Raw genomic sequence first — 27,114 nt, 5'->3', positions numbered from 1 at the left:
TTGATGTTGATGTTAGTTTGAAAACAGCTGATTTCTCTTTTGCCTTTTGTTTCAGAATAAAGATGTGCCAGCTCCTCAGTCGATCGAGGACGCCCACGCCTTACTGTTCCTCGGAGACAAAGTCACCACAGACCACATCTCACCAGCAGGCAGCATTGCCAGAGTCAGTGCTGCTGCCAAGTACCTGTTGAGCAAACGGTCAGTTTGTTACTTGGTTGAGTTTTTATTAACAGTTTGGAATTGTATGATTGGGAAATGACAAGAAGTCGCCACAAACTGAATGTTCTTCAGTATTTAATGACTCCTGTGACAGCAGGCTGCTGGACATTTGAAGGTTGTGTTTACACTCTGACTAATGGAATGGTGATAATAATCAGTGGAATGTGACTTGTTTTCTGTAGAATAAAAAAAAAATTGTTTCACTTCCTCGATGAGCAGATGTCAGGTCACATTTGCTGGGTCAGCACAAGGTCACAGCCTTTTGCAACTGTTTAAGTCGAATAGCACTATGTAGCAAATTTTTATTTTTGTTTTGTTCCTGGGTACACAGTGCGTTTTCCTAACCTGTTATGCCTTAAATAAATAGAAAATAGCTGTTATTCCACAGAAACTTTGCTTCTGTGATCAGGACAATGATATTTTGAAATTTGTCTGTTTTCAAGAAAATTCTCGATTCGCCTTCACTACTACTGAGTAGTCTTCTAGAATATTCTTTAACTGCTAGAACTGTCCAGAATTTTCTAGAAGTTTCCAGAATTATCTAGAAATTTCAAGAAACTTTTAGAACTTTCTAGAATGTAAAAAAAAATGAAATCAATGTTTGTGCTGAATGTAGTCATTTTTCCATAGACTTTAGACATAGGCAGTTGAAATATAACACTTAGAAGCCAGGAACAAAAATTGTCTTTACATAGTGTAGTCTAAAGTTGGTAAAGAGTGCAAAAAAAAAAAAAAAAAGGTCAATAAGCTAAACTGCTGTTTCTTTTGTCAGGGAAAATAATCACAAAGTGTTTGAAATAATATAAAACATTAACAAAATGACAAGTCCTCAGTGAAAAATCATAAAAATTTAAATTTAGGCTGTTAGTGACCACCCTATGACAGTCCGGATTACTTGTTTCAAAGTATGCGGCATTTGCAACAAACAGTTAACGGAGATTTCCAAAAACAAAGTACTCATGTTTTTCCGACAGCGGTGACGTAGCTATTAGAGAAGTACCAGTGTGCGCTTCAATGGAATGTAGCTGCTAACATTAAGAACGGAGTCACAGATTAATTCCAAAGTTGATGCAAGTGTGATGTTGTGTTATGATGTAGTCATGGACACAGTAAAAGGACCAGCCCTGAGAAGATTTAGTGCACCGGCACGGCCATTAGTCATACGCGCAGCCTTTTAAAATCGAAACAAAACACTTGTAAGTGTTGTACAACCCCTGGCAATAATTATGGAATCACCAGCCTCGGAGGATGTTCATTCAGTTGTTTAATTTTGTAGAAAAAAAGCAGATCACAGACATGACACAAAACTGAAGTCATTTCAAATGCCAACTTCTTGGCTTTAAGAACCACTATAAGAAATCAGGAAAAAAAAATTGTGGCAGTCAGTAACGGTTACTTTTTTAGACCAAGCAGAGGGGAAAAAAATATGGACTCACTCAATTGAGGAAGAAATTATGGAATCACCCATGAAATTTCCATCCCCAAAACTAACACCTGCATCAAATCAGATCTGCTCGTTAGTCTGCATCTAAAAAGGAGTGATCACACCTTGGAGAGCTGTTGTACCAAGTGGACTGACATGAATCATGGCTCCAACACGAGCGATGTCAATTGAAACAAAGGAGAGGATTATCAAACTCTTAAGAGGGTAAATCATCACGCAATGTTGCAAAAGATGTTGGTTGTTCACAGTCAGCTGTGTCTAAACTCTGGACCAAATACAAACATGGGAATGTTGTTAAAGGCAAACATACTGGTAGACCAAGGAAGACATCAAAGCGTCAAGACAGAAAACTTAAAGCAATATGTCCAAAAATCGAAAATGCACAACAAAACAAATGAGGAACGAATGGGAGGAAACTGGAGTCAACGTCTGTGACCGAACTGTAAGAAACCGCCTAAAGGAAATGGGATTTACATACAGAAAAGCTAAACGAAAGCCATCATTAACACCTAAACAGAAAAAAACAAGGTTACAATGGGCTAAGGAAAAGCATTCGTGGACTGTGGATGACTGGATGAAAGTCATATTCAGTGATGAATCTCGAATCTGCATTGGGCAAGGTGATGATGCTGGAACTTTTGTTTGGTGCCGTTCCAATGAGATTTATAAAGATGACTGCCTGAAGAGAACATGTAAATTTCCACATTCATTGATGATATGGGGCTGCATGTCAGGTAAAGGCACTGGGGAGATGGCTGTCATTACATCATCAATAAATGCACAAGTTTACGTTGATATTTTGGACACTTTTCTTATCCCATCAATTGAAAGGATGTTTGGGGATGATGAAATCATTTTCAAGATGATAATGCATGTTGCCATAGAGCAAAAACTGTGAAAACATTTCTTGCGAAAGGACACATAGGTTCAGTGTCATGGCCTGCAAATAGTCCGGATCTTAATCCAATTGAAAATCTTTGGTGGAAGTTGAAGAAAATGGTCCATGACAAGGCTCCAATCTGCAAAGCTGATCTGGCAACAGCAATCAGAGAAAGTTGGAGCCAGATTGATGAAGAGTACTGTTTGTCACTCATTAAGTCCGTGCCTCAGAGACTGCAAGCTGTTATAAAAGCCAGAGGTGGTGCAACAAAATACTAGTGATGTGTTGGAGCGTTCTTTTGTTTTTCATGATTCCATAATTTTTTCCTCAGAATTGAGTGATTCCATATTTTTTCCCTCTGCTTGGTCTAAAAGCCAGAAAGTTGCCATTTGAAATGACTTCAGTTTTGTGTCATGTCTGTGATCTGCTTTTTTTTTCTACAAATTAAAACAACTGAATGAACATCCTCCGAGGCCGGTGATTCCATAATTTTTTTTCCAGGGGTTGTATTATAACTGTGAAAAAATCTAATATATCTGTGTCCTCTTGTTGCCTGTGAAAAAATTTCATGTCCATGTACAAAGGAAATTAAACAGCTGAGATATGGGTTGTTTTAACACACAGCTTAGCTGTTAATTGCGGCTTTATGTGTGGATGTGAAATACAGACAGATGTGATCAGATCAGTCAGATCTGTGATATTTCACATCCATGTACAAAGCTGCAATATACAGCTGAGATGCAGATTAAACGGTGTGCTGTGCACATAGACCAACATCCCACAGACTCTCTCAAGTAAAATTAATTAATAAAAATTTTACTTCAGTGAAAGCTCCATTGAAAGGAACACAACGGAAGATTTAAAAAATTAACATGCCGCTCACCAGTTGTAAACATTTCCAAATAAAAAGTCCACAACATCAAAGAAGCCCGCACGCATGCATCGCACACATGCATCGCGCGCTATTGCCAGCCAGAGAACAGGTCCACTCGTTCTCACACGGATTGCCAGTCAGAAAACAAGTCCAGGTCCCACTTGTCTTCAGGTACTGATCGCGCATCACTGACCAGAAAATGGTGTCCGATTGCAGCTCTTCCCTCAGCTGAAGTTCTGTCACGATTGTGGCACGTTAGATAGAGAGTCCATATCTCCTGACTTTTTCCAGTATGAGAAATACATCTGCAATTTTTAGGCAGTCTGTAAACGCAGCATGGTGGAAACTGTCCATGTCCATGATGACTGCATCATTAAAACAACATCCTGCCACCAAACAGCGCGACTGCACTTTAGGTTAGAAAATCAACAGACTGAAGAAGAAGTTAAGAGTTTTCAGGGTGAAGTGTGTTGTCTCCTCTCTGTAAATCCTCTATAAATCCAAGCCATCACTCTTCGAAAGAAAGTTCAAAAGCATTATTTTCAGATGTAGTAGGTTTGTTTCCCTCTGTCAGTCATCGGAATGTTTCTGCTCATTCTAAAATGTATGTCACACATCAAGAATTGCTGACTAAGACGTTTTCCGGAAATGTAACTGCTAACGCTCAGAGTGAGAGGAATAATTACCAATGAAATACATCAACTACCACTAATTATTAGAGCATGTGTACGGAGAGGCTTGCAGGCATGAGTATTTTTATGTTGTCTCGCTAACTGGGATGTTAAAAAATGTGACATTAAATGTCCTTTAATGTCAGGATAAATTCATATGTTTTTACAACGTTAATGAGGTTTAAATGTTGCACCCTATTTGCACTGGGATACCAGTTAAACAACTGCAAATTATAAAAAAGACAAGGCTCATACAGCCGAGGGTTATTTTAGCATTTTGTTATATTGAATACTGCTATTACTTGTAATAATAATTTTAACAACTAAAATGTTTAAATCAGTATTACTCTGGCTCTAGGTTTTACTATAGTCTGGACTAAATTAATTGATGGGCCGTATATAAAAATAGGTTTAGTTAATTTAACTTTTCTGTATAACTAAAGTGGGATGTGAAGCAATATCTTTTTTTATGTAATGTCTAAACTTAGGCATTACTTGGGTCTGTTTTGGGGTTCTAGCTTTAAAATCATGTTAGTTAGGATGAGGGAAGCCAAAAAATATGAAAATGATTACTGCTCTTGTTGTTATCACCCTCCAGAATGGATCACTAGACATCAAAACCCAAACTTTTGTGGGGGCCTTGAGCAGTCCCCAGACCCCCTGCAGACAAAGGTCCACTTTTACAAAAAAAAGCCCCCCTCCCCCATTCAGGTCCTGGCTCCGAGGCTGAGATTTAATGTTTTAAATGTGCTTATTGTAGCGCTGGACTAGCACTAATATAGGTAACAATTTCTAGGTATTAAAACTATAGATATCATCGGCTAAATCAGGAGTCTTGGAACGATTTCTGGATTTCTGGAGCTGGGTGGTCAGCAATTAATAACAACAGACACAGATCAAATTAATTTTGGTGCCGATAGTATGTATTGAACCAAATGAAAAAAACCACCAAAATAAATGAATACCCAATATTTAAAATTCTGCAGTTAAGGTCCAGAAATTAATAAAGTGCACAAGATTGGTTAACAAATTCCTTGGTTAGAACAGCACACCAAATACCACAGCAATTCAATATCCCCAGAAGAACTTGTTGATTGATATAATTACACGCTGAACCACACATGGTTGTACATGTAATTATCTTATGATTAGTGAGAAAATGTCCATGTGCAAATATCCATTATGGAGAAGAGACGTGGGTAAGTCGGTGTTCAGTCTAATGAGATGGGGAGGGGACAGAGCACAGGCTGTGACAGCCTCCTATCAGACCAGTAGGGAGGGTGCAGATGTTGTAAGCTCCTCTGGCTCCTAACAGTTTGTTCAGTAGCTTGCCATCCTTACAACCCTAACAGGATCACTTGGCCAATTCCATCACAGATCAGTGTGCATCAAACAACACAGCTCCTTTTTATCTGTAGCAGCTCTGTTACTTTGCTTCCCAGGTCATGAGCCAAATCTCATGACCATAGGTGAGGATCGGAACGTAGATCGATTGGTAAATCGAGAGCTTTACCCCCTACTCAGCTCTCTCTTCACCACGACGGTCCGATACAGCGACCGCATCACTGCAGATGCTGCACCGATCCGTCTATCGATCTCACGCTCCATCCGTCCCTCACTCGTGAACAAGACCCCGAGATACTTAAACTCCTCCACTTGAGGCAAGGACACTCCACCGACCTGAAGAGGGCAAAGCACCTTTTTCCGGTCGAGAACCATGGCCTCGGATTTGGAGGTGCTGATTTTCATCCCGGACGCTTCACACTCGAAGCCAACAGAACCATATCGTCCGCAAACAGCAGAGATGAGATTCTGTGCTTCCCAAACCAGACCCCCTCTACACCCTGGCTGCGCCTAGAAATTCTGTCCATAAAAATAATGAACAGAACCGGTGACAAAGGGCAGCCCTGGTGGAGGCCAACGTGCACTGGAAACAGGTTTGACTTACTACCGGCAATGCGAACCAAGCTCCTGCTGCGGTCGTACAGGGACCGGATAGCCCTTAGCAAAGGACCCCGTACTCCCGGAGCACTCCCCACAGGGTGCGCCGAGGGACACGGTCGAATGCCTTCTCCAGATCCACAAAACACATGTGGACTGGTTGGGCAAACTCCCATGAACCCTCGAGCACCCGATGGAGCGTGTAGAGCTGGTCCAGTGTGCCGCGACCAGCACGAAAACCACACTGCTCCTCCTGAATCCGAGGTTCGACCATCGGTCGAATTCTCCTCTCCAGTACTCTGGAATAGACCTTACCGGGGAGGCTGATGAGTGTGATCCCCCTATAGTTGGAACACACCCTCCGGTCCCCCTTCTTAAACAGAGGGACCACCACCCGGTCTACCAATCCAGAGGCACTGTCCCCGATCGCCACGCGATGTTGCAGAGGCATGTCAGCCAAGACACACAACATCCAGAGACTTAAGGTACTCAGGACAGATTTCATCCACCCCAGGAGCATTGCCACCGAGGAGCTTTCTAACCACCTCGGTGACTTCAGCCTGGGTAATGGATGAGTCTGCCTCCGAGTCCCCAGTCTCTGCTTCCTCTTCGGAAGACGTGACAATGGGATTGAGGAGATCCTCGAAGTACTCCTTCCACCGCCCTGACAACATCCCAGTCAGGGTCAACAGCTCCCCACCCGCACCGTAAACAGTGCTGGTGGAGAGCTGCCCTTCCTCCTGAAGGCTTTGAATTCTCTCACATTCATGACTCCATCTGTTGTAATTTCTCTCTCAGATTTTAAACAGCAAGTACTTGAACAGCTGGAGGCCTATATGAAGGCTGTGAAACTTTTAAGAAACTATGATGACCCATCAGAAGACCCAGAATACTCGGAGGTAATTTCTCCCATCTCGTCCGGACTCTCTGGCTCCAAGTGGACAAATTATTCAAGCCTCAGTGAGAGTCAGTGATACAGCGCTTGACGCCCAGTGTCATTTCTGTGGCCCTATATTATTTATGTGTTTGTGAAATTCCTTAAAGTATTGAATTTTCTTTTCTTTTTATTGGAACCCCCCCCCACACTTAGTTTATGCCATGAGTTGTCTGTCTGTCGTCAATGTTTGTAAACATTTTCTTCTCCAAATCGCTGGACCAATGAGGCTGAAACTTGGTGTTCCTACCCATGTTCCTACCCATGAGGACACCAAAGTTTGTTTTCGGCGTTCCGATCCAATTTCAAATATGGCCGCCATGGTGTCCATCTTGAAAATCTCATATATAGCCATTTGTCAGCCATTGATGCAGCAACTGAGCTAAAATTTGCTACATCTGTTGCAATCATCAAGCCCAAAACAGTCCAGTGGGTTTTGCAAAATTTTCAGTTTAGATTGTTATATGACCCCTGGACTGTGATCAGGCCCACTTTTCCAGTTATCACTTTAACATACTCCTCACAAACCACTGAACCAATGAAGCTGAAGCTTGGTGTGCATGTTCCTACCCATGAGGATGCCAAAATTTGTTGAGAGGTTGCGATCCGATTTCAAATATAGCTGCTATGGTGGCCAAATTGAAAATGCCACCTAGAGCCTTTGGTCAGCAGTTTTTAAAGATATTGAGCTGATATTTGAGAAGAGAAGCTAAGCTCCAAAACATATCTCATGAGTTTTTAAGATTTTTTTATTTTTTATTTTTTATTTTGACCAACATATAATTTTTGGAGTTTGGCTATGCCCACTTTTCTAGTGATATCTTATATCATCCATGTGAACGACAGTGCACCATTTTTTTTAATTCATGGTGATATTTGCAAGTACTGCATAATGACCTTCAAAGAAGAAATGAGCTTTTAGTGCAGCGGTATGATGTCATTTATCTAATGACCAATAAAATGTATTTGTGCAGATTATAGAGATAAATCTGAGCACCATGGTGCCCTATGTGAGCGGGCCAAAAAGGCCTCAGGACAAAGTGGCGGTCAGTAGCATGAAGCAAGATTTCCAACACTGTCTTAATGAGAAGGTAAGAGACACACCACACTTTAATATTTGTGTATTTTTCCAAAAACTGCTAATTTTGGCACTGAGATAATGGTGTTGTTCCACACAATGACTCCGACTGGTGAAAACTTGAAACACTGTAATGATATACGGTGCATCCAGAAAGTATTCACAGTGCATCACTTTTTCACATTTTATGTTACAGCCTTATTCCAAAGTGGAGTAAATTCAATTTCCCCTCAAAATTCTACTCACAACACAAAACTCCATAAGCACAACATGGAAATAAGTTTTGTTTTGTTTTTCGCAAATTTATTAACAAAAACTAAAAACAAATCACATGTACATAAGTGTTCACACCATTTGCTCAATACTTGTTGATGCACCTTTGACAGCAATTACAGCCTCAAGTCTTCTTGAATATAATGCCTCAAACTTGGCACACACTATTTTTGGGCAGTTTTGTCCATTCCTCTTTGCAGTCCATCAAGTTGGATGGGGAGCATCAGTGCACAGCCATTTCAGATCTCTCCATGCGTGTTCAATTGGATTCAGGTCTGGGCTCCGGCTGGGCCACTCAAGGACATTCACAGAGTTGTCCTGAAGCCACTCCTTTGATATCTTGGCTAGAGCACGACGGTCGGTCGGCCGACAGACCCGGCGCCACAAGGGGGCGTTTGGGGGCAACGCCCCCTCACGTCATCAACCCCGCCCCCTCGGATGTGAGAATTATCAAAAAATAAAATAAAAAGAAAGAAAAAGAAATACTGGAAAATATAGCAAAATATTAGTTATTCAATAATATCACTATTTAACAAATAAACAAATTAATTAACTAAAGTAATTAATTTTAAAACAAATGGATATGGTGTGTGTCTATGTTCGATTTGATAGGTTGAGGGTTGCGCTTGTCAGTGCGGCAGAGGGCAAGGATCCTGAGTCCAGCGATTATGGCAAGGTGGATGAACTAAAGCATGCTCGATTTATTCAAGCAGTGTCAGAGCTGGAGTTCCTGGGATTCGTCAAGTCCACCAAGCAAAAGGCAGATCATGCAGCATGACTCACTTGGGGAGGGTGTTAATGCTGCGTTTACACATAACGACGACAAGTCGAATGCCACGAAGTACACATTCTTGGCCGCTGATCACGAATGTGATGATTCGGGGCAGAGGCATCAGGTGTCCTCAGGAACTGCTGCAACCTGTTACCACACTTACGATTAATGGCACGTGTTGCTGGAGAATTATCAGGAACCATTACGCACGGTCAAGAATAATGTTCCGTGTTGTTGCGCGCTATTGCGCATAACAGCGCATCGTTAAGTTCTGTCACGTTGTGAACGAGGTGAATTGTCTCCACACACACCCATATTCATCCAACGAATTCAGATCGCTCCAGTTTTTCAGAAGAACTTTGTGACTGTATGCGTAGTTGGCTCTGTGCCATGGAGTGGCGCACATGCCCAATTGCGCTGTGTTTGCGCTTGTGATGGAGGCTGTATGTGGGGTTAATCTACTGTCTCGTGTCGTTTCTCAGATCAGTTGTTGGTTTGGTTTTGTGGTATGCAGGAGATCACTTGACCGAGGGTCTATACGTTCAAATAATAAAAAAAAATACTGTCATCACTGTTTACTCTTACTCAGTCAGTCTCTTACAACGATGTAGCCTAAATACATGAGCTTTCCAGGAGCGCACCTAATTTATTACGCACGCTCAGAGGCACGTCCCCTCCGGTGTGCACTTTTTTGGGGGGGGGTGCCCCCCCCCTGTGATAAACTCATCACCCCCTTAATATTTTCTGGCGCCGGGCTTGCCGGCCAATATTATCGTATACTATGGCTGGGACCAAGCTTTACTAAATTGTAAATAACTTTTTAATGATATGAGATAGAAACTTACTTTTTTTTTGCTGAAAAGTTAACTCTACGGACTTTCAATCCACTGTCGGCCATCTTGGTACTGCTCATAGAATCAAATCAAATCAATTTTATTTATATAGCGCCAAATCTTTATATTGCAAGGCAAAAGCCATACAATAATTACAGAAAAACCCCAACGGTCAAAACGACCCCCTGTGAGCAAGCACTTGGCGACAGTGGGAAGGAAAACTCCCTTTTAAACAGAAGAAACCTCAGCTGAACCAGGCTCAGGGAGGGGCAGTCTTCTGCTGGGACTGGTTGGGGCTGAGGGAGAGAATCAGGAAAAACATGCTGTGGAAGACAGCATAGATCAATCACTAATGATTAAATGCAGAGTGGTGCATACAGAGCAAAAAGAGAAAGAAACACACAGTGCATCATGGGAACCCCCAGCAGTCTAAGTCTATAGCCATAACTAAGGGATGGTTCAGGGTCACCTGATCCAGCCCTAACTATAAGCTTTAGCAAAAAGGAAAGTTTTAAGCCTAATCTTAAAAGTAGAGAGGGTGTCTGTCTCCCTGATCCGAATTGGGAGCTGGTTCCACAGGAGAGGAGCCTGAAAGCTGAAGGCTCTGCCTCCCATTCTACTCTTACAAACTAGGAACTACAAGTAAGCCTGCAGTCTGAGAGCGACTCTATTGGGGTGATATGGTACTAAGCATCCTGAGACAAGACCTTTCTAATTTTAGAGATATTGCGCAAATGTAAAAAAGCAGTCCTACATATTTGTTAATATGGCATTGAAGCATATCCTGATCAAAAATGACTCCAAGATTTCTCACAGTATTACTAGAGGTCAGGAATGCCATCCAGAGTAAGGATCTGGTTAGACACCATGTTTCTAAGATTTGTGGGGCCAAGTACAATAACTTCAGTTTTATCGAGTTTAAAAGCAGGAAATTAGAGGTCATCCATGTCTTTATGTCTGTAAGACATCCTGCAGTTTAGCTAATTGGTGTGTGTCCTCTGGCTTCATGGATAGATAAAGCTGGGTATCATCTGCGTAACAATGAAAATTTAAGCAATGCTTCTAATACTGCCTAAGGGAAGCATGTATAAAGTGAATAAAATTGGTCCTAGCACAGAACCTTGGGAACTCCATAATTAACCTTAGTCTGTGAAGAAGATCCCCATTTACATGAACAAATTGTAATCTATTAGATAAATATGATTCAAACCACCGAGCAGTGCCTTTAATACCTATGGCATGCTCTAATCTCTGTAATAAAATTTTATGGTCAACAGTATCAAAAGCAGCACTGAGGTCTAACAGAACAAGCACAGAGATGAGTCCACTGTCTGAGGCCATAAGATCATTTGTAACCTTCACTAATGCTGTTTCTGTACTATGATGAATTCTAAACCTGACTGAAACTCTTCAAATAGACCATTCCTCTGCAGATGATCAGTTAGCTGTTTTACAACTACCCTTTCAAGAATTTTTGAGAGAAAAGGAAGGTTGGAGATTGGCCTATAATTAGCTAAGATAGCTGGGTCAAGTGATGGCTTTTTAAGTAATGGTTTAATTACTGCCACCTTAAAAGCCTGTGGTACATAGCCAACTAATAAAGATAGATTGATCATATTTAAGATCGAAGCATTAATAGGTAGGGCTTCCTTGAGCAGCCTGGTAGGAATGGGGTCTAATAGACATGTTGATGGTTTGGAGGAAGTAACTAATGAAAATAACTCAGACAGAACAATCGGAGAGAAAGAGTCTAACCAAATACCGCATTACTGAAAGCAGCAAAGATAACGATATGTCTTTGGGATGGTTATGAGTAATTTTTTCTCTAATAGTTAAAATTTTTTAGCAAAGAAAGTCATGAAGTCATTACTAGTTAAAGTTAAAGGAATACTCGGCTCAATAGAGCTCTGACTCTTTGTCAGCCTGGCTACAGTGCTGAAAAGAAACCTGGGGTTCTTATTTTCTTCAATTAGTGATGAGTAGTAAGATGTCCTAGCTTTACGGAGGGCTTTTTTATAGAGCAACAGACTCTTTTTCCAGGCTAAGTGAAGATCTTCTAAATTAGTGAGACGCCATTTCCTCTCCAACTTACGGGTTATCTGCTTTAAGCTGCGAGTTTGGAGTTATACCACTCAGGCACTTCTGATTTAAGGCTCTCTCTTTCAGAGGAGCTACAGCATCCAAAGTTGTGCTCAATGAGGATGTAAAACTATGACGAGATAATCTATCTCACTCACAGAGTTTAGGTAGCTACTCTGCACTGTGTTGGTATATGGCATTGCAGACATAACAAAGGGAATCATATCCTTAAACCTAGTTACAGCGCTTTCCGAAAGACTTCTATTGTAATGAAACTTATTCCCCACTGCTGGGTAGTCCATTAAAGTAAATGTAAATGTTATTAGAAATGATCAGACAGAAGGGGGTTTTCAGGGAATACTGTTAAGTCTTCAATTTCCATACCATAAGTCAAAACAGATCTAAAGTATGATTAAAGTGGTGGGTGGACTCATTTACATTTTGAGCAAAGCCAGTTGAGTCTAATATAGATTAAATGCAGTGTTGAGGCTGTCATTCTCATCTATGTGGATGTTAAAATCACCCACTATAATTATCTTATCTGAGCTAAGCACTAAGTCAGACAAAAGGTCTGAAAATTCACAGAGAAAGTCACAGTAATGACCAGGTGGACGATAGATACAACAAATAAAACTGGTTTTTGGGACTTCCAATTTGGATGGACAAGACTAAAGTCAAGCTTTCAAATGAATTAAAGCTCTGTCTGGGTTTTTGATTAATTAATAAGCAGGAGTGGAAGATTGCTGCTAATCCTCCGCCTCGGCCCGTGCTACGAGCATTCTGACATTAGTGTGACTCGGGGGTGTTGACTCATTTAAACTAACATATTCATCCTGCTGTAACCGGTTTCTGTAAGGCAGAATAAATCAATATGTTGATCAATTATTATCATTTACTAACAGGGACTTAGAAGAGAGAGAGACCTAATGTTTAATAAACCACATTTAACTGTTTTAGTCTGTGGTGCAGTTGAAGGTGCTATATTATTTTTTCTTTTTGAATTTTTATGCTTAAATAGATTTTTACTGGTTGTTGGTGGTCTGGGAGCAGGCACCGTCTCTACGGGGATGGGGTATTGGGGGGTGGCAGTGGGAGAGAAGCTGCAGAGAGGTGTGTAAGACTACAACTCTGCTTCCTGTCCCAACTCTGGGTAGTCACGGTTTGGAGGGTTTAATAAAATTGGCCAGATTTCTAGAGATGAGAGCTGCTCTATCCAAAGTGGGATGGATGCCGTCTCTCCTAACAAGACCAGGTTTTCCCCAGAAGCTTTGCCAATTATCTATGAAGCCCACCTCATTTTTTGGACACCACTCAGACAGACAGCAATTCAGGGAGAACATGCGGCTAAACATGTCACTCCCGGTCCGATTGGGGAGGGGCCCAGAGAAAACTACAGAGTCCGACATTGTTTTTGCAAAGTTACACACCAATTCAGTATTAGTTTTAGTGACCTCCGATTGGCGTAACCGGGTGTCATTAGTGCCGACATGAATTACAGTCTTACCGAATTTACGCTTAGCCTTAGCCAGTAGTTTCAAATTTCCTTCAATGTCGCCTGCTCTGGCCCCTGGATGACAATTGACTATGGTTGCTGGTGTCGCTAACTTCACATTTCTCAAATCAGAGTCGCCAATAACCAGAGTTTGTTCCTCGGGTGTGTCGCCGAGTGGGGAAAAACGGTTAGAGATGTGAACGGGTTGGTGGTACAGGGGGCTTCTGTTTAGGACTACGCTTCCTCCTCACAGTCACCCAGCCGGCCTGCTTTCCCGGCTGCTCGGGGTCCGCTGGGGGGCAGCTAACGGCAGCTAAGCTACCTTGGTCCGCACCGACTACAGGGGCCTGGCTAGCTGTAGGATTTTCCAAGGTGCGGAGCCGAGTCTCCAGTTCGCGCAGCCTGGCCTCCAAAGCTACGAATATGGTACACTTGTTACAAGTACCATTACTGCTAAAGGTGGCCGAGGAATAACTAAATATTTCACACCCAGAGCAGAGAAGTGCAGGAGAGACAGGAGAAGCCACCATGCTAAACCGGCTAAGAGCTAGTAGCTGCGCTAAGCTGGCGGATTCCTAAAAACACACAAAGTGAATAATGTGTAAATAATTAGAGGTGAGTCAGCAGAGGGAGTGCTTTAGTTAAGGCACGTGAAGATTACATTGTGAAAATAAATCGTTATCTAGTTATCTAGATCAATCTAACTACGCAGATTAACAGCTAACAGATACAGCAAAAACACCGCTGTGCTCCCGAACAGGAAGTGATACAATACCCTCAATGAGAGCCAACCACCAGTAGGGTGGTTGGCTCATAGAAGATGTGTGATGACATGCGCAAATGTGAGCGTCCAATCGGAATTGGGTTCTCCGCACATGGTTTTCCAAAATCCAATCGTAGGGCAGATTTAGTTCACGTGATATGGCAAAGATCGTTTTCAGGAGTGATATCTTACTAGTTGACCCGTTTGAATAGCCCCCTAACTGCTCCCATTGCATTTGCATTTTTTGAACTTGAAAATTCTTCTGTTATAAAGTTAATCAATATGAGGACAAAGCTTCAGGCTTTTAGCTCATACCTTTTTTGTTAAGGGTCCAAAAAAGAACATTTTATTCATTTAAAATAATAATATCGGCTGATTTATCGGCTATCAGCAAATCAGCCGATTTATCAATTAATGTGCATTTTTTCATCCAGATATCGTTATTGGCATCGGCCTCAAACAATCCATATCGGTCTGGCTCTAATCTTGGCTGTGTGCTTAGGGTCATTGTTCTGCTGAAAGATGAACCGTCGCCCCACTCTGAGGTCCACAGCTCTCTGGAGCTGGTTTTCATCCTGGATGTCTCTCTACATTGCTGCATTCATCTTTCCCTCAATCCATGACTAGTCTCCCAGGTTCCTGATGCTGAAAAACATCCTCACAGCATGATGCTGTCACCACCATGCTTCACTGTATGGGATGGTGCCTGGTTTCCTTTCAACATGACGCCTGGCTATTCACACCAAATGTTCAATCTTGTCTCATCAGACAAGAAATTTTCTTTTCATGGTCTGAGAGTCCTTCAGTTGCCTTATGGTAAACTCTAGGCGGGCTGCACCTAAGGAGTTAGCTTCCGTCTGGCCACTCTACAATACAGGCCTGATTAGTGGATTGTTGCAGAGATGGTTGTCCTTCTTGAAGGTTCTCCGCTCTCCACAGAGGAATGCTAGAGCTCTGACAGAGTGACCATCGGATGTTCTTGGTCACCTCCTTGACTAAGGCCCTTCTCCCCCGATTGCTCAGCTTAAACGGGCGTTCAGCTCCTCGGAAGAGTCCTGGTGGATCCGACCTTTTCCATTTATAGGTGATGGAGGCCACTGTGCTTATTGGGACCTTCAAAGCAGCAGAAATGTTTCTGTACCCTTCCCCAGATTTGTGCCTCGAGACAGTCCTGTCTCTGAGGTCATTGACTTCATGCTTGGTTTGTGCTCTGACATGCATTGTCAACTGTGGGACCTTATATGTAGACAGGTTTGTCCCTTTGCAAATCATGTCCAATCAACTGAATTTACCCAGGTGGATTTCAGTTAAGCTGTAGAAACATCTCAAGGATGATTAGTAGAAACAGGATGCACCCGAGTTAAATTTTGAGCTTCATCACAAAGGCTGTTAATGCTTACATTCATGAGATTTCTTAATTTTTTATTTTTAAGATATTTGCAAAAATCTCAAACTTTTTTCATATTATGGGGCCATTGTGTGTAGAATTTTGAGGGGAAAAATGAATTTCATGTATTTTGATGCGGCTGTAACAAAAAAAATGTGTGGAAAAAGTGAAGTGCTGTGATTTCTTTCCAGATGCACCGTACATCTTCACTTGATTGCAATGATGTAACACCCTCCTTCATTTGCGGAGGTGAAAGTGAAAAAACAAAGAAAATTACATTGAATGACTTTGGTAAAATTTTAACTACATATTTAAATGAATTATTTTTGTAATCAGAATGATTTTCTTTTCCCAGATACACTGCAAGGTCACAATCACAATCACTTTTGATCACTGAATATGTGGTTTGTTAGGACCATAGGTTTTGTTTGAAGTAGTGAGGTCTAGTTCTAAAGTCCAAGTTTAAACAAAAGACTGTCCAAATGAAGTGTGAAATATGTCTCCTTTTAAGGTGGGCTTCAAAGGATTCCATATATCTAAGGAGCAGCAGGACGTGCAGGTTCCTTTTTCACACTGTGGTCAGGAGTACCAGCTGGCCCACGGCTCGGTGGTCATTGCTGCTGTTATCAGTTGCACCAATAACTGTAACCCTTCTGTCATGCTGACGGCAGGTGAAGCATTCAGTCACAGTTACACAGTCAACAACTGATGAAGCTTGTGTGGAAATGTTTACAGTTGCAATTCTCCATTTACAAAAATGAATAAATAAAATGTTCCTAAGCAGGTTATCATTATACAAATAATGAATGTTTGAGTTCAGTGGTACGAATATTTCATGAGGTGAAAGCTGGAACATACCATTCCACAGGTGAAGCCTCGTTGAATGGTATGTTCCAACGTTCACCTCATGAAATATTTGTTCCATTGAAAAAATGTAAAAACATTCATTACTTGTTTTATATAACAGCTAAAATAGATCCTTGTCATTTGATATTTTATTAATTATAAACAACAGAAAAGGGACTTACATTTTTGCGTTCCACTGCTGCTAAAGCCCAAATTGTGACGTGTAGTCCGGTGATGCTGTGCACTGACTTCAGAATGTCCATTAAAAAAAAGACTGTGTAGTTCCTCAATCCAGCCAAAAATCACATCAGCTTTTCATCTGAAACAGTTCTTCATGCATCCAGACGGCTTACAGTGGAGTGGTGTGGTGTGTGCGTGCGCATGTCGTCCCGGTAGAGTCATTGTCCCCCCGGCACGTGCGCACACAACCAGATTGGCACTTGTGCATGCGTATACTACCAAAAAAACAGGACTGTGTACATTCTCAGGTGCAGCGAAAAAAAATCATGTTAGAAATTAGTCCAGCTTTTCATTCTAACTTCCTGCTAACAGCCTCCAGGCAGCGCTGTGTGTGTGTGTGTGCGTGCAGTGCAATGGAACCAAATTTGCACTCTAAATGGAACCAAACTGCACTCTAAATGCAGTGCAACACAATGAGACAAATAATCCATGTCATGTGACATACAAAGCACCATCAAATGACAAGGATCCACTCAGCCGTTTATATAAAAACACCTTTGTACCTGGGTGAAGTCATAATGTGCAACATAACTTTCATAATGTGCACAGTGTTTCTGCTGTGGCTAACATTCATGTTATTTTTTGTTTTGTTTCTGTATATTTTTCTTTGAACCAGGCAAGTGGTACAGTTTTGTTGTTCTGCAGGCAACATTATCCTAAAGTTGAACTGTCACTTGCAGGTCTGCTGGCGAAAAAGGCAGTTGAGGTGGGGCTTACTGTCAGCCTTACATTCAGACCAGCCTGGCTCCAGGAATTGGAATGGTCACTCACTACCTCAATATCAGTGGAGTTCTGCCTTATTTTAGCCAGCTGGGGGTAAACACACATCACAAATCTTTATTCATTTAAACACGTTTATGTTCATGTGTAAATAAATACAGACACAAGATATCTGCTTAATGCAATGCACCTAGCTAAACCTCTGTTTGGTCGCCACGTGTTGTCCAACCTGTTTCTACAACCCTGTGCTCATTCAAGCATGCAGTATTTGAAACCTTTGTGAAAGGGTTAATAGTCACATTTCCTAGTAACTATAGTGGTACTTTATTACTTTGATATATTGCTGTCTTTTAACTGCCCATTGAGCTGCCTCAGGTGTGGACCTGCCATGCAGTGGAAGATCTTTCACCTGCCTGTGGGATATAATTACTTTTGATAGGTGGTGATGGATAAGTTGTTTGCCTGAGTGGTTGCCCTCCAGGCCCCGAGATGGTTCTGTAGTGTGGTGGATGCACCAGTGAATACTCCCTGATGTGACCTATCAGTAAAAAAACAAAACAAAAAAAAATTATTGATTATGACGATAACCTTCAGATATTGCCCTGCTGCAGACGTTGATGCAAAAAAAACTATTGAAGTAGACCTGCATTGAAATAAATGTGGTCAGATCTCAGAAAGAAATAGCTGATATGTATTTATAAGACCCTTATGAATGCAGTAAAGTAAATCTGCAAGCCCAAATTTGTAATTCAGCGGCGAAATCTTCGTTTAAAAATGACAAATTTGCAGCTAAAATTTGGCCCTCCGCGAAAACTGTTTGTACATCCGGGGACATTGCCGTGACATGAGGGAGAAGACAGAGCGCTATTTTCTCAATTGAATTGATTTATCTGTTTGTAATGTTACTGTTATACACATCCTGGTTTCAACATCCAAAGTAAGCTGCAATGAATGCGAGAAACAGCTCTGCATGCTCAGATCAGCGGCGACATCGACAGCGGGCGACGTTCTTCTCCGACCCTTATTCCTTGCTCTCACTGCCTCCTATGCGCTTACTGAGTCTGCGGGCTCGGTAAATGCCGCAGCGGGCCACTCACACCGCCCTCATGTCTGCTGTGCAGAGCTGTGGCCAACTCCGGCACCACCTTCCTGTGTGTTGAATGGAGGTGCGGCCAACTTGGCAACAAGTCCAGAGACTACGTTTGCTGTTTTGATGCAGAGCGCTCCGGCAGCCAGCAAGGATAGACTTCTTGTCAAAAAATCCGCAGCGCCGCACGGTCTCGGTAACCACAGCCGCAGAGCTCTGTGGCCACTGAGAGAGGTTTGTATCTTTTTAATGACTTGGATTCTTTGCGGGTCGTGCATAGGGATGGATATTGATAAGATTTTATCGATGCCATTATCGATTCTGCTTATCGATCCGATTCCTTATCGATTCCTTATCGATACCTCGTGAATTTTGTACTAAAAGTACAGGTTTACAGGTTTTTCTATGTATTTCATTGAGTCTTAAAGTAAATAAATATGAAATTAGTCACTGTATCCTTGATCTCTGGACATAAATAAAAATTAAACAAAACAGTGTTTCGCTTTATTAATTCAGACTGGATTCTATCGTTCTATCTTGACTTGTCAGAGAGCCGCACAGCATTTAGAGCTGTGTGAACAGGAACGGAGGACGATTGTCATTTCTTTCTCGCAACGAGAAAGGAGTCCCAGTTAATAACTTTAATCCGCACAAAAGTGAATCACAACTCATATTCAGGGATGAAAGTGGTGAAAAACAAAAAAAGCTGAAACCCAAAATTACCCCCCCAACACCACGTGCACAAAAATGTTTCAATTCTAGAAGCTCTGAAATGCAATCTGGGACTATTCCAGACGATAAACTGGAGTGAGTGCAGCATCCATTTAGTCAGAAAAAAAATACAACTTTCCTTATTCAGATTCATTCCAGTAGTATTCTGCTCTTACTAGGATGCAGCAGTTTTCTAGTTTGGCAGATAGTTCTGGAGGAAATCACTGAAGAAATTAACACAGTGAAAATATGGTTTCACCGAAACAAACTGTCATTAAACTTAAATAAGACGGATGAAATGGAGGTGTAAGAGTCAATAGGTGTTCACAGGAAACACTTATTTATTTCTGTATGTATTTGTTTATGTTCATTGTTAGTTGCTATTATATATTTCTGTTGTGTTTCTATTCAGGTTCTTTTTGTCTCTTTCTCTAAAATTGTATATAATAATCATTAGATTATTAATATATAAGCAAAAATAAATTTAAGGAATATTACAATTTGAAAACAAATGCACCCAAACGTGATGGACGGCTGCAATTGCTAAATGCTAACTTTTAACATTGAAATGCCATAGACATGCTAACGCGTTAGCATCGCTCCGTTTTAAGTTATAAAATACATCTATCAACTGTTTCAGAAGACCATAACAGGTCGGTTTAACCATAGAAAAGGTAAATAATACTCACAGACGTATGCTCTTTAGGGTTTTAGCGGGGGAAAATTAAGCGAAAGAAAGAAACGAAGCAATCGATCGACGCATTGCTTCAATCTGCGAACCACGCTTCGATTGGTTCAAGGTTTAAAGCAAAGCTGCACTGCAGAAAAGTTGATTAAGGAACCCGCTGCAGGGTCTGTAATCAATGTAGAGAAATTATCATTTTCCTGACAAACACCCGCCAAAACAGCGGCCACTCTGAAGGACCGAGTAACAGAATCGTTAAGCACAAAGTCTTATTGATGTCGTTGGATCGAATCCCGAAAGGAACCGGTTCTCGATACCCATCCCTAGTCGTGCATCCGTACCCCACAACGGTAACACCGGAGGCTAAAGACAGTAGATTTTTCAATGTGACAACACTCAATCAAATGGCGTATGAAAAAGTCAGAAAAAATCTTTTTCAAGCAAAAATAAAGAAATGTAACTCACCAAACATACCGCAAAACAATATGAAGTTTTTAAAAAAAAGTCGATCCTTCCATATAAGACAATAAGAAGGTGCTTTTGTAAGAGATGCAAACTGACGTAAATCCACAAATTACAGTTGGCGCGCGCAATGCATGCTGGGATAGGTTCTTCTCCTTATGTCTCGGCAACGTCCCGGGTGTGCTGACAGTTTTGCGGAGGGCCACATTTTAGCTCTAAATTGTCATTTTTTTAAAATGAAGATTTCCCCGTTGAATGACAGATCTGGGCTTGCAGATGTACTTTACTACATTCAGAAGAATCTTATGTGTAAATGTCATTTTTGGTCCAAAGATCTGACTGCATTTATTTCAATGCAGGTCTACTTTAAAGGCTCGACCACAGGACCAGCCCATCATGTGTAGGACGCCGTCTCCTTTGGTATCTACATTCAACAAAAATATAAACGCAACACTTTTGGTTTTGCTCCCATTTGTATGAGATGAACTCAAAGATCTAAAACTTTTTCCACATACACAATATCACCATTTCCCTCAAATATTGTTCACAAACCAGTCCAAATCTGTGATAGTGAGCACTTCTCCTTTGCTGAGATAATCCATCCCACCTCACAGGTGTGCCATATCAAGATGCTGATTAGACACCATGATTAGTGCACAGGTGTGCCTTAGACTGTCCACAATAAAAGGCCACTCTGAAAGGTGGTTTTGTTTTATTTGGGGGGATACCAGACAGTATCTGGCGTGACCACCATTTGCCTCATGCAGTGCAACACATCTCCTTCGCATAGAGTTGATCAGGTTGTCAATTGTGGCCTGTGGAATGTTGGTCCACTCCTCTTCAATGGCTGTGCGAAGTTGCTGGATATTGGCAGGAACTGGTACACGCTGTCGTATACGCCGGTCCAGAGCATCCCAAACATGCTCAATGGGTGACATGTCTGGTGAGTATGCCGGCCATGCAAGAACTGGGACATTTTCAGCTTCCAAGAATTGTGTACAGATCCTAGCAACATGGGGCCGTGCATTATCCTGCTGCAACACGAGGTGATGTTCTTGGATGTATGGCATAACAGTGGGCCTCAGGATCTTGTCACGGGATCTCTGTGCATTCAAAATGCCATCAATAAAATGCACCTGTGTTCTTCGTCCATAACAGACACCTGCCCATACCATAACCCCACCGCCACCATGGGCCACTCAATCCACAACATTGACATCAGAAAACCGCTCACCCACACGACGCCACACACGCTGTCTGCCATCTGCCCTGAACAGTGTGAACCGGGGTTCATCCGTGAAGAGAACACCTCTCCAACGTGCCAACGCCAGCGAATGTGAGCATTTGCCCACTCAAGTCGGTTACGACGACGAACTGGAGTCAGGTCGAGACCCCGATGAGGACGACGAGCATGCAGCATTGAGCTTCCCTGAGAGGTTTCTGACAGTTTGTGCAGAAATTCTTTGGTTATGCAAACGATTGTTTCAGCAGCTGTCCGTGTGGTTGGCCTCAGACGATCTTGGAGTGTGAACATTGCTGGATGTGGAGGTCCTGGGCTGGTGTGGTTACATGTGGTCTGCTGTTGTGAGGCTGGTTGGATGTACTGCCAGATTCTCTGAAACGCCTTTGGAGACGGCTTATGGTTAGAGAAATGAACATTCAATACACGAGCAACAGCTCTGGTTGACATTCCTGCTGTCAGCATGCCAATTGCACGCTCCCTCAAATCTTGCGACATCTGTGGCATTGTGCTGTGTGATAAAACTGCACCTTTCATAGTGGCCTTTTATTGTGGGCAGTCTAAGGCACACTTGTGCACTAATCATGGTGTCTAATCAGCATCTTGATATGGCACACCTGTGAGGTGGGATGGATATCTCAGCAAAGGAGAAGTGCTCACTATGACAGATTTAGACTGGTTGTGAACAATATTTGAGGGAAATGGTGATACTGTGTATGTGGAAAAGTTTTAGGTCTTTGAGTTCATCTCATACAAATGGGAGCAAAACCAAAAGTGTTGCGTTTATATTTTTGTGAGTGTATAAGTGAATACTCATTGGTGATATTCAGGCAGGCAGTTTGCTGTGAGTTTGTGAGACATTTGCTGCAGTCTAGAAGCTGTTTCATATCATTCATATCTGTGTCCTTGGGTCCTATGAGGGCAGGGGTCAGATTGTGAGTTAATACGTCACTCTGGCAAAAATGCAGACGAAGTGAATCTGTCCTTGAAGACGATATGTTCCTGAGGAACTGAGGGTGTTGTTCTGTTTTTGTTTTTTTAAAATGCCATTTTGTCTTAGCTTTGTCCCTTGGAAACAAACACATGGTCGCATTGTCGACTGACAAGCTTTTGTATAATCTGTACGGAGGAACCTGCAGTCACTGCACATTATTTAGCAGTAAAAAAGAAAGGAGGAGGAATTACATGCTACATGTTATAAATCTCTTTATCATCTTCATGAGCACTGCTTATGGGTCCCTGAAAAATGACTTAACCCAACCATGTGATGCTGACCAAACACGGCCAGGCGAGGGATCACCAGTGGATCTCCAAAAGTGAAGTTGCAGCAGTTGAAGCCCTGAAATTTTTGCCCTGATAGAATTTCTTCTTTTGAATTTGGTTGGAATTGGAAAGGTGACACATTTGCAGTGGTGTGTGTCACAGTAGCACTTTGTCAGCGGTCTGTTATTTATTTGAGTGATACGTGATGAACATTGTAATTATCTGGTCGTACTGAGGACAAGACGCTTGACCTCCTGGTGGTGTTGTCACAGGTTTGAAGTGATCGGCTACGGCTGTGCCACTTGTGTTGGGAACACGTCACCGTTACCAGAAGCTGCTCGTGGAGGCAATCAAACAGGTAACAACCACATTCTACAGGATTCTGTTGGTGTGGAAAATACTTGACAGTCATAGAAGCCAACCAGATAGTCATGATATATTAATTCATTTTTTTTTTTTTTAAAGGGGAACCTGGTGACTTGCGGTGTGTTATCCGGAAACAGGCATTTTGAAGGCCGTCTATGTGACTGTGTGCGTGCAAACTATCTGGCCTCCCCTCCCCTGGTGGTGGCTTATGCTATTGCAGGGACTATGGGAATCGACTTTGAGAAAGAAACTTTGGGTAAATAAGTCATGTGCAGCTGCCCCCATTCCAACACAAACACAAAATACCAAATCAGATTTAAAGATGCACTTTTGTGTTTATTATCTGTTTCGATCTGAAATTATTCAGGATTTAGACGAGCAACAGAAGATTGACAGCATTTGATTGATTGATTTGTTGCCCTTTTTCCTCACAAGCATTAAGCTTCCTCTGGTTTGAGCAGGGTGTGACATCAGAGGGGAAGGACGTGTACCTCTGCGATATTGGCCATCCAGGGAGGAGGTTCGAAGATCGAGGAGGACACAGTCATCTCTACCATCTTCAGCGATGTCAGGGGCAGGATGGAGGTGAAAAGAACATTTTACTGTCTGTTTTCTCTGACTTTTTGTCCTACTTCTAGTTTAGCTGCAAGAAGGTTACCACTGATCAAATGTTAACATACAGCACAGTTTTGTAATGTGGATATGTGGACACAATTCTATTTTTCACTCAAGTGATGTGATGTCAAACAACCCCCCCCCCCCAACTGTGAATCTTGTAGAAAGGCAACACATTTTGGAACGGTGTTGAATGTCCAGATTCTGTGGTTTTTCCTTGGGACCACAAGTCCACATACATCCGTTCACCAGCTTTCTTCAGCAAACTGGTTAGTCCCGTGACCTTGGCAGTAGCCATGTGTGCCTCAGTAAAGCTCCTGGTTCATCCTTTTGATGTTGATGTTAGTTTGAAAACAGCTGATTTCTCTTTTGCCTTTTGTTTCAGAATAAAGATGTGCCAGCTCCTCAGTCGATCGAGGACGCCCACGCCTTACTGTTCCTCGGAGACAAAGTCACCACAGACCACATCTCACCAGCAGGCAGCATTGCCAGAGTCAGTGCTGCTGCCAAGTACCTGTTGAGCAAACGGTCAGTTTGTTACTTGGTTGAGTTTTTATTAACAGTTTGGAATTGTATGATTGGGAAATGACAAGAAGTCGCCACAAACTGAATGTTCTTCAGTATTTAATGACTCCTGTGACAGCAGGCTGCTGGACATTTGAAGGTTGTGTTTACACTCTGACTAATGGAATTGGTGATAATAATCAGTGGAATGTGACTTGTTTTCTGTAGAATAAAAAAAAATTGTTTCACTTCCTCGATGAGCAGATGTCAGGTCACATTTGCTGGGTCAGCACAAGGTCACAGCCTTTTGCAACTGTTTAAGTCGAATAGCACTATGTAGCAAATTTTTATTTTTGTTTTGTTCCTGGGTACACAGTGCGTTTTCCTAACCTGTTATGCCTTAAATAAATAGAAAATAGCTGTTATTCCACAGAAACTTTGCCTTCTGTGATCAGGACAATGATATTTTGAAATTTGTCTGTTTTCAAGAAAATTCTCGATTCGCCTTCACTACTACTGAGTAGTCTTCTAGAATATTCTTTAACTGCTAGAACTGTCCAGAATTTTCTAGAAGTTTCCAGAATTATCTAGAAATTTCAAGAAACTTTTAGAACTTTCTAGAATGTAAAAAAAATGAAATCAATGTTTGTGCTGAATGTAGTCATTTTTCCATAGACTTTAGACATAGGCAGTTGAAATATACACTTAGAAGCCAGGAACAAAAATTGTCTTTACATAGTGTAGTCTAAAGTTGGTAAAGAGTGCAAAAAAAAAAAAAAAAAAGGTCAATAAGCTAAACTGCTGTTTCTTTTGTCAGGGAAAATAATCACAAAGTGTTTGAAATAATATAAAACATTAACAAAATGACAAGTCCTCAGTGAAAAATCATAAAAATTTAAATTTAGGCTGTTAGTGACCACCCTATGACAGTCCGGATTACTTGTTTCAAAGTATGCGGCATTTGCAACAAACAGTTAACGGAGATTTCCAAAAACAAAGTACTCATGTTTTCCGACAGCGGTGACGTAGCTATTAGAGAAGTACCAGTGTGCGCTTCAATGGAATGTAGCTGCTAACATTAAGAACGGAGTCACAGATTAATTCCAAAGTTGATGCAAGTGTGATGTTGTGTTATGATGTAGTCATGGACACAGTAAAAGGACCAGCCCTGAGAAGATTTAGTGCACCGGCACGGCCATTAGTCATACGCGCAGCCTTTTAAAATCGAAACAAAACACTTGTAAGTGTTGTACAACCCCTGGCAATAATTATGGAATCACCAGCCTCGGAGGATGTTCATTCAGTTGTTTAATTTTGTAGAAAAAAAGCAGATCACAGACATGACACAAAACTGAAGTCATTTCAAATGCCAACTTCTTGGCTTTAAGAACCACTATAAGAAATCAGGAAAAAAAAATTGTGGCAGTCAGTAACGGTTACTTTTTTAGACCAAGCAGAGGGGAAAAAAATATGGACTCACTCAATTGAGGAAGAAATTATGGAATCACCCATGAAATTTCCATCCCCAAAACTAACACCTGCATCAAATCAGATCTGCTCGTTAGTCTGCATCTAAAAAGGAGTGATCACACCTTGGAGAGCTGTTGTACCAAGTGGACTGACATGAATCATGGCTCCAACACGAGCGATGTCAATTGAAACAAAGGAGAGGATTATCAAACTCTTAAGAGGGTAAATCATCACGCAATGTTGCAAAAGATGTTGGTTGTTCACAGTCAGCTGTGTCTAAACTCTGGACCAAATACAAACTGGGAATGTTGTTAAAGGCAAACATACTGGTAGACCAAGGAAGACATCAAAGCGTCAAGACAGAAAACTTAAAGCAATATGTCCAAAAATCGAAAATGCACAACAAAACAAATGAGGAACGAATGGGAGGAAACTGGAGTCAACGTCTGTGACCGAACTGTAAGAAACCGCCTAAAGGAAATGGGATTTACATACAGAAAAGCTAAACGAAAGCCATCATTAACACCTAAACAGAAAAAAAACAAGGTTACAATGGGCTAAGGAAAAGCATTCGTGGACTGTGGATGACTGGATGAAAGTCATATTCAGTGATGAATCTCGAATCTGCATTGGGCAAGGTGATGATGCTGGAACTTTTGTTTGGTGCCGTTCCAATGAGATTTATAAAGATGACTGCCTGAAGAGAACATGTAAATTTCCACATTCATTGATGATATGGGGCTGCATGTCAGGTAAAGGCACTGGGGAGATGGCTGTCATTACATCATCAATAAATGCACAAGTTTACGTTGATATTTTGGACACTTTTCTTATCCCATCAATTGAAAGGATGTTTGGGGATGATGAAATCATTTTTCAAGATGATAATGCATGTTGCCATAGAGCAAAAACTGTGAAAACATTTCTTGCGAAAGGACACATAGGTTCAGTGTCATGGCCTGCAAATAGTCCGGATCTTAATCCAATTGAAAATCTTTGGTGGAAGTTGAAGAAAATGGTCCATGACAAGGCTCCAATCTGCAAAGCTGATCTGGCAACAGCAATCAGAGAAAGTTGGAGCCAGATTGATGAAGAGTACTGTTTGTCACTCATTAAGTCCGTGCCTCAGAGACTGCAAGCTGTTATAAAAGCCAGAGGTGGTGCAACAAAATACTAGTGATGTGTTGGAGCGTTCTTTTGTTTTTCATGATTCCATAATTTTTTCCTCAGAATTGAGTGATTCCATATTTTTTCCCTCTGCTTGG

General features: G+C 41.6%; 1 protein-coding gene and 1 long non-coding RNA gene across 2 annotated transcripts in view; both read left to right on the top strand.

The window, feature by feature from the left end:
* The window catches only part of ireb2 (iron-responsive element binding protein 2), a 123,682-nt gene that overhangs the window by 71,988 nt on the left and 24,580 nt on the right, over nt 1-27,114 (top strand). Inside the window, exon 18 of the mRNA XM_034175966.1 lies at nt 56-198. Coding sequence (XP_034031857.1) covers nt 56-198 — 143 coding nt within the window. The remainder of the gene's footprint in view (nt 1-55; nt 199-27,114) is intronic.
* Nucleotides 23,034-23,496, top strand: LOC117515406. The gene is made up of 2 exons (XR_004562143.1): nt 23,034-23,252; nt 23,360-23,496. It is a non-coding gene; the product is annotated as an uncharacterized LOC117515406 (long non-coding RNA).

The sequence above is a fragment of the Thalassophryne amazonica genome, chromosome 8 (assembly GCF_902500255.1).
Source record: "Thalassophryne amazonica chromosome 8, fThaAma1.1, whole genome shotgun sequence".
In the NCBI taxonomy this organism is placed as follows: Eukaryota; Metazoa; Chordata; class Actinopteri; order Batrachoidiformes; family Batrachoididae; genus Thalassophryne; species Thalassophryne amazonica.
This window is presented reverse-complemented; position numbering and strand designations above follow the sequence as displayed.